General features: G+C 42.5%; 1 protein-coding gene across 8 annotated transcripts in view; it reads left to right on the forward strand.

The window, feature by feature from the left end:
• The window catches only part of FBXL3 (F-box and leucine rich repeat protein 3), a 30501-nt gene extending 25227 nt beyond the window's left edge, over positions 1-5274 (forward strand). For all 8 annotated transcript variants that reach the window (XM_008178556.4, XM_065593258.1, XM_065593254.1 and 5 more), the window contains one exon: positions 1551-5274. In XM_008178556.4, the coding sequence (XP_008176778.1) occupies positions 1551-2194 (644 nt within the window). In that variant the 3' untranslated portion in view covers positions 2195-5274. The remainder of the gene's footprint in view (positions 1-1550) is intronic.
• The last annotated feature ends 3173 nt before the right edge of the window (positions 5275-8447 follow it).

The raw sequence follows: 8447 nt of genomic DNA on the forward strand, positions 1-8447 counted from the left end.
TTTGTAGCTTCATTTTTCAGCTAAAATTTTCAGTTCTGAATCAAGTGTTTCCTGTAAGTAAACAAAACTGAACCATACCCAGCCTAAACTTTAGGCTGCATTCTGCGGCATGCAAAACTCAGAAGGCTGTATATAGTGGGAATTGGGGTGGGGGGGGGGACAAAACAAAACAAAAAAGATCCTTACCAACTGTAGTAGTTTAAATTTACCATAGAATGGGACTGCAAATACAAAGTATAGGGAATACCTCATATATCATGGGGTGGTGATAAAGATGTGTTGGTTTTTTTTATTGGCACTGTCTGCATGCTACTTAACCACTAGGCAAGGCTGCTGCTTTATAGGAAGAAGTGAGAACTCTGCAGCCCGCCCCCCAAAAAAATCACAGTAAAACAGCCACTCTGGAAGTTGCTGGCTTCAATTTTCAGTTTCTACACTGCTACAGCTATTCAGGGTTGGAAGGGCTGTAGTAATGTCCTAAGTGGACAGTGTGAAACAGGTGTCTTACACTGAAGGAAAAAAAAAATCCCCTAACAACCTAGCTCTTCACTAGGAACTTGATACTCCCAAATCCTGCAGAAAGCAGACTTCATGCCTCCCAATTGTCTTTCTAAAGCTGGTTGTGAGCTCCATATTTCCATTGTTTTTGTTTAGGAAACTATCCCAAAACACTCAGTGATTGCTGGAGGTGAAAGGAGAGACTCTTCAGCCAACAAGCTACCATTACCTGGCTGACAACTGTGTAAACTAATAGGGAGAATTGTTTTCTACTGTGTGTTGTCTTTTTAAAATTCTTTCCTGGTTAACATCTGTCTGCCTGGAAAGATTCTTTCTTTCCCCCCCCCACCTCCACTGAGGGCATTAGGGGTGAGTACATTGACCTCAGTGCTTCCTCCACCCTCCTTCCCACAACATACAGCAATTTGGCAGGACAAAGTCAAATTCCATGTAGAAATGTATTACTACTTGAGATGTCAGAGGCCAGGGAGAGGTGCAGTAGTCATTTCAGAGCACATGTTATGGAGCTGTGGACATCATTTTATTCTTGATAATCCATCTGTTCAGACTTACTGTACCTTTTTTCTTGAACTTTTGACACTGCATAGAGCAAACATCAGTACATAATATGAATGCATTAGACACACTGAAATTGCATGTTACAACAAAACATACAATTTGGTGTAGTAAAGAATGATTTGCAAGTGTAAAAGAAAGCAGATGTTCAGTCATTAGTGCATATATGCCTTACTGTATATGTACAGAGAATACATTATAATACAATCATGAAAAGGATTTATGGCTGGAGTTTGAGATTAATGAATAACGCACAAGGATGCTTATCAGCATCCTATCTAAGATAATTTTATTTCAGTGTCTGTAACTCATAATATAGATATTCTAGGTTACTCTGGATTTTGCATTTCAGAACTCCTGCTTCTTTTAGACATGCAAAAGCTAATTTTTGTTTGAGGTTAAATTCAAGAAAACTCGCTTTGATTTATAAGGCATTTTCCATGAATACAAATTAACACTTTGATGTTTTTTTCAAGGTATCCTTTGTGTGGCTGACCATTGTCATGGTTTACGTGAGTTGGCACTGAACTACCATCTCTTGAGTGATGAGCTTCTGCTTGCTTTGTCTTCTGAGAAACATGTCAGATTAGAACATTTGCGCATTGATGTAGTCAGTGAGAATCCTGGACAGACTCATTTCCACACAATTCAGAAGAGCAGCTGGGATGCTTTCATCAAGCATTCTCCCAAAGTAAACTTAGTCATGTACTTTTTCTTATACGAAGAGGAGTTTGACCCATTCTTCCGTTATGAAACCCCTGTCACCCACCTTTACTTTGGGAGGTCAGTAAGCAAAGATGTACTTGGTCGTGTTGGAATGTCATGTCCTCGATTAGTTGAACTGGTTGTGTGCGCCAATGGATTACGGCCACTAGATGAAGAGCTTATTCGTATTGCAGAACGCTGTAAGAATCTGTCAGCTATTGGCTTAGGGGAGTGTGAAGTCTCGTGCAGTGCCTTTGTTGAGTTTGTGAAGATGTGTGGTGGCCGCCTCTCTCAGCTGTCTATAATGGAAGAAGTCTTGATTCCTGATCAGAAGTACAGCTTGGAGCAGATTCATTGGGAAGTGTCAAAGCATCTTGGTAGAGTCTGGTTCCCAGACATGATGCCCACATGGTAAAGTCCTTAAAGACTTCAGGGCATGTGAAATAGCACCTTACATTTGAGAATACCATATTGCAACTTATCACAAGCTTATTTAATATTATAATTTGTATTGTAATGTCACTGCTTTGATTAGAAAATTGATGCCATGTTTAGCACTAATTTCTGAAATCCACATTTTCTATGCTTAAATCTGGATATTCCAGAAACCACTTTCATTCTAATAAAATTAGTCTGTTTTAGGTTTTCTCACTTTGCCATTGACAATGACCCTAAATTTATGTAAATAATAAAATTTGAAAACCTTGACATATTTAAAAATTGTGGTTGCAAAATATTAGCTCCGAATTACAATATTTTATCTGTTACTTTGATATAGATATTAATAGTGAACAGACTGATTTGTATTGACTTACAAAGGGAGGTGAGATTGAATGCTTTTACTGCAGACTATAGCAGTTACCTAGTGTTTAAATGACATGAACTGCCTGAACTACAGAATTTTAAGATTACATGGAGCATTTAGTAGGCTATGAAACTCATACATTACATAGTAGTAAATTAAGAGGCAAGACAACAGAAGTATTGTTTAGAAACTTTAAAAATATTAAATTAGCTATTTATTTAATTTCTGATTAGTAATTTGCACACAATGTATTTTATAGATGAGGGTTACCAAAAGCTTTTTTTCCTATATTCATTTTTCTACTGTAAACTTGACATTTCTAGGGTCTTCAGAGCCATTTCTAAACTTGTTTTAAAATATTAATTATAGCTCAGAAAGCTGAAGCATTCTGGAAGAAATTGTAGATGTACTATATTTTGACACTGGTTGGAATTGACGGGCTTTTCTCAAAAGTTAAAACCAGCCTTACAGCATTTGATTAGCTGGAGTACTGTATATATGTCTAGATAAGAGGAAGCTAAAAATGTGCAGAGAAATGTTGAATGTAATAATGGCTGTTTAAGTAAAGAAAATAGAGCAGAGAGAACACTGAACTTTTTAAAAGGAGTCTAAGGAGCCATCTGACCAAAAAAAAAAATCATAGAAGACCCATTAACTGCTTGCAAATTTAAGAGAAAAATGGCTTTGTAACTAAATTGCCTAAACTATATAAATTGCTATTCTGTCAATCTAGCTTCAGAAATGTTCATATATGAAGTGAATGTTTGATAGCTATCCATTTTTTATATTCCTTTATTTCAACTAGTTTCAGATCATTTCATATTTAAAACTCAAAGCATCAGACCTGTGTGAAATAGAGCAATATGCAGAAATTAGATGTACAATTTCACAAAAGTACAACTTATAAATTGTCTTGATCAAAGAAAATGTTAGCCTACAGTGAACTTCGCTGGTGGCATGCTTTCCATTTTTGGGTTGTACAGTTAGTTCTTTTAATAAATAAGTAGATTTTGTTTACTTCTAATGTTTAGTTTGCTCCCAATTGTGACAGACCCAGACCAGTGGGGTACAGGAGTCTGGTAGAGGGCAAATATACTGGTCACTGAATGAGTAGTTTTCTGTTCCCTGAGTGACCAGAGCAGGGGCTGCACTAGAGTAATCAGGAATCTGCTAGAACCAGTTAAGGCAGGCAGGCTAATGTGGACACCTGGAGCCAATTAAGAAGCTGCTAGAATCAATTAAGGCAGGCTAATCAGGGCACCTGGGTTTTAAAAAGACGCTCACTTCAGTTTGTGGTGCGAGTGTGAGGAGCAAGGAGCTGAGAGTGAGAGGGTGTGCTGCTGGAGGACTGAGGAGCACAAGCATTATCAGACACCAGGAGGAAGGTCCTGTGGTGAGAATAAGGAAGGTGTTTGGAGGAGGCCATGGGGAAGTAGCCCAGGGAGTTGTAGTAGGGTTAACATATTTCAACAATCAAAGAGGACATGGGGTGCCGCCCTAGCCCCACCCCAGCCCCTACCCCCTACTTGCCCCCCCCAACTGCCACCAGGACCCCACCCCTATCTAAGTCTCCCTGCTCCCTGTCCCCTGACTGCCCCAACCACTCTCTACACCCCCTTCTCCCGACAGACCCCCGAGAACCCCCGACCAATCTAACCCCCCCCCCGTTCCCTGGCTCTTGCCTGCCCCAACTGCTTTCTACACCCCCTTCTCCTGACAGCCCCCCCAGAACCCCCGACCAATCTAACCCCCCCCCCCATTCCCTGGCCCTTGCCTGCGCCCCCCCCCCCCCACCAGGCCGAGGGAGAGCTGCGGGCTCCATGTGCAGGGCGCTGCTCTGCGGGGGAGGGGGGAAGGACTCTGGCTGCTAGAGACCCCAGTGGCTGCGAGCGGCTTTCAATCAGGCACAACCGTCCAATCAGCCGCGCCGCACTCTGCATGAGGGGAAGGGGGAAATCCCAGACATTTCTACCTTATTAGAAATCCCCCCCAGACGGCCATTTAAAGCTAAAAAAGCCAGACATGTCCAGGGAAACCCGGACGGATGGTAACCCTAAGTTGTAGCTGTCATGCAGCTGTTACAGGAGGCACTATAGACAGCTGCAGTCCACCGGGCCCTGGGCTGGAACCCGGAGTAGAGGGTGGGCCCGGGTTCCCCCCAAACCTCCCCATTGACCTGGACTATGGGTTCTCCCAGAGGGGAAGGTCTCTGGGCTATTCCCCAATCCACATGGTGACTCTCTGAGGCAAGAAAATCTGCCAATAAGCGCAGGACCCACCAAGATAGAGGAGGAACTTTGTCACAAAGTGTATAGTTTGAGGATAAACTGTAAAATTTATAATGTTGGCATATTTAACTTTATAATGTTTTTGAGCAAGCATTACTCAGTGGACTGACATCTTAACAGTAAAGCTATATGTTTCTGTAGAGGCTTGTGATTAAGAATCATTCTATTGAGTAGGCAATTTTTTGTATTAGAATTTGTTAAAATATAGCACTAAAATTGCTTTTATTTGTACAAAGGTGTCAATATACTTTAGTCTTTGTAAAAGAACATGTTAAGTTTGGTGTTTTAATACTTGATATTTTTTTGCATTTATTTGTGTAAATGGTTTTTGACACTGGTACTTCACATGGTCACAGTCTGAACGGTGATCCTAGAATGCCATTACAAGATTTTTCTAGAGAATAATTGTTACTAGTGATTACTTCAAGCATGCATGTGGCAGAATCTCTTCCAGTAATGTGACTACAGCCATGTTTGGGGAGGTTAGCGATTCAGGAGTAGGGCCAAATCCTGCTGGTATTGTATGACTATGATAAGCGGTATTGGCCACTACTTACTGCATTGGCTGAGAATACCTCTCTGTGGAAAGTAAAGCAATTAACTTACTCCCCAGTCACCTCAAAGTGTTGCCTCATCACTAGGAATTTATCCATTTGAGTTTCATCATTCTGCTTCATACATGCTGTTGACTATTGGATCCTGAGGAGAAAAGATGCAAGTAGAGCAGAGGTGGACAAACTACGGCCCGCGGGCCACATCCAGCGAGACCGTCCTGCCCGGCCCTTGAGCTCCCAGACAGGGAGGCTGGCCCCATACCCTCCCCCGCAGCTTTGCTGCTGCGCGGGCAGCGCGGTTGCACGCTCCTGCCTGGCAGCGTGGCTGGCTCCGGCCGCACGGCGCGGCTGCCAGATATACTGCTCTGAGCGGCATGGTAAGGGGGCCAGGGGGATTGAATAAGGGGTGGGGGCAGTCCGGGAGCAGGGGGTGGTGAGATGGGGGGATTGGATAAGCGTGGGAGTCCTGGGGGTGGGAGGGCTATCAAGGGGCGGAGGTGTGGATAGGGGGCAGCAGTCAGGGGACTGGGAGCAGGGGCCACGGTTGGTTAGGGGACAAGGAGCAGGGGGGGTTGGATGGGTAGGGGGTTCTGAGGTGGGAAGTGGGAGGGGTTGGGGGGCCAGGCTGCTTGAGGAGGCACAGCCTTCCTTACCCGGCCCTCCATACAGTTTTGCAACACCAATGTGGCCCTCGGGCCAAAAAGTTTGCCCACCCCGAAGCAGAGGGAGGCTCCAAAAGTATAATTAAAAGTGAATTGCCTCCAAGCTGAGTTAATTTTTCATCCTATGCAATTATAAAGAGAAGTGTAAAATGGGGGGGAGGGGTTGTTTTGTTTAAATGAAGGTGGATAAAACAATGCATACAAAAACCACTCCAGATAGTGTCCTATCTCTATCAAAATCAAACAGTATTGGTATAAAAATGAATAGTATTTTAGTATTATAATAGTATCAATCTTAAAGCAATGTTGGTCAAAAAAGGGAAACACTTTGAAGTAGACAAGGGCTTCTACTGAAAATGTTCAGCCCGCAGTCAAAGTGGTGACAAAACATTCTCAGTTACATCTGAGCCACGTCTGGCTCCCTGATTGGTTGTCTTCAGGAAACACTAAAACTTTCATTTTCAAAACAGTCTTCCCCCATAAGTATGAAATTCACATATTTACCCACACTTTTACCCCAAAAACACACCCACCTGAAACATCAACTCATTTAAAAACAAAAAAACACCATACCTCAATATAAAATCAGTAGCGACATTTCCAGTGGACTTCCTGGGAGACAAGCCCTACTCCCTTTGAAGATGTTTATAATCTGGTTTAAGCAATATTGAGGCTCATTTTCTGCTACTTTCAAAGTGTACGTGACTACTTCAAACTTCTACCTCAAGTTTACTTTTTGTAGGAGTTGACTTAAATGCTTCAAACATTTGTTTAATTTACAAACAAGTTGCATATACTCAAATGCTAGCATATTAAGTAATCTAGGTCAATTTGTAGCAACACTAAAATGTCTCTTACATTGTCATATCACTATTATCTGTAACTTGAAGGTTTTGGACATGTTAGCTAAATTCACCAACTCCATTTACTTTGCTGGAATTAACAGCATTAAACTTGCCCTCTTTGTATTTTCAGTAGGTCTAGTTAATGAAGCAAAGCAAAGCTTTGGTCATTTTGGACTATATCTCAGTAAAGCAAGCCAGCGTTCAAAGCTTCCAGAGTGCAATTGCCATGCATTGTGCCAAATGGTGGCATGTGACACACTGGGCTACCTACCCATGGTGCATCACACTTTGGCTCAGCACGGCATGTACTTACCAGGAGTGCTTGTGTCAATGCAATCAGCCAAGCATGCACACCAATAAGCTCTAGACTAACTTTGGCAGCTGTACACCAATGTAACTTGTATCAACCAAAGTTTGTAGTGCAGACATGGCGAAATATAGAGTCGTTAGATATTGTCTAGGCTGTGGAAACATCTCAGCTGGCAGGTTTTGCCCTGCCACTGACTGAACGGTCAGATATTCCTCCAAAGCTGCATAAAGCAGAGACCCTCCCACCATCATGGATCTGTGACCTTCCTTACTCCAAGGGAAATGTTCATGTTCCCAGCCTAACCTGCTCAAACCAGACTTAATGAAAGGCAGGGAGGCAAGAGTAGAGATTCAAACTGGTGAATTCTTGGTGTTTGCCTACAAACAAAAGAAAGTATTCACTAAAGATTCAGTTCACTAAACAGAAGTAAGGTCTTATCTAGCCTAATTTCAATAAGTGGTGTAGCTGTGCTGCTGCTAATTCTTGTTTTCACCCCTCAGCTCAGAACAATCCCATGATCTTCACTGGCAGAGTATACCCCATATTTCAAGCTTTCCTTGGCCAGGTATGTTGTTGGCTTTTGTTTAATTGATGGGCAGGGGAGGAAAATCATGTGTATTGTTTAGAAGCCTATGTTTAGGCTCCCATTATTTTTTAATCTTGGCCTTTATCCACAATAGGGTTTTGCATTGATGAAACACAGCTTGTTGGACACAGGATCAGGATTTATGTGGCTCACAGGAATATGCAGAGTAGTTACAGTAAATGCTACTGTTTAATCAAGGAGATTTAAATCCTCACGCTTTAGGCCTCTCAAGGGGAGAATGAATTTTCCAGGAAGCTGGTTATCCTATAGCTGCCTGCTGCAGGGTGTCTCTGAAGCATCTGGGACTAGCCTTTAAAGTGACTGGATGAGGTGGACCACTAGTCTGACAACTATATTGTTATACTACGTTCCTATATTGCTGAAATTAGTGCTAATCACCCTTAAGGCCTAAACAAAGGAGACAAATTGAAAGATCAAAGGGGAGGAAAGGCAGGGGTGGATAATGTGAGAGTCATCTATAACTGGTTGTTGGTTCTCAACCTCTCCCCTTTCCTGGGCAGTTCCATATAGAAGGAAGCCATCCTTTGCTAGAAGCTCCCTTAAGCTCAGGCAGAGCCAGTCAAGCTGTTCTCCTTGAGGCTCCTATAGGCTGGTAAG

This window comes from Chrysemys picta, chromosome 1 (assembly GCF_011386835.1).
Source record: "Chrysemys picta bellii isolate R12L10 chromosome 1, ASM1138683v2, whole genome shotgun sequence".
NCBI lineage: Eukaryota > Metazoa > Chordata > Testudines > Emydidae > Chrysemys > Chrysemys picta.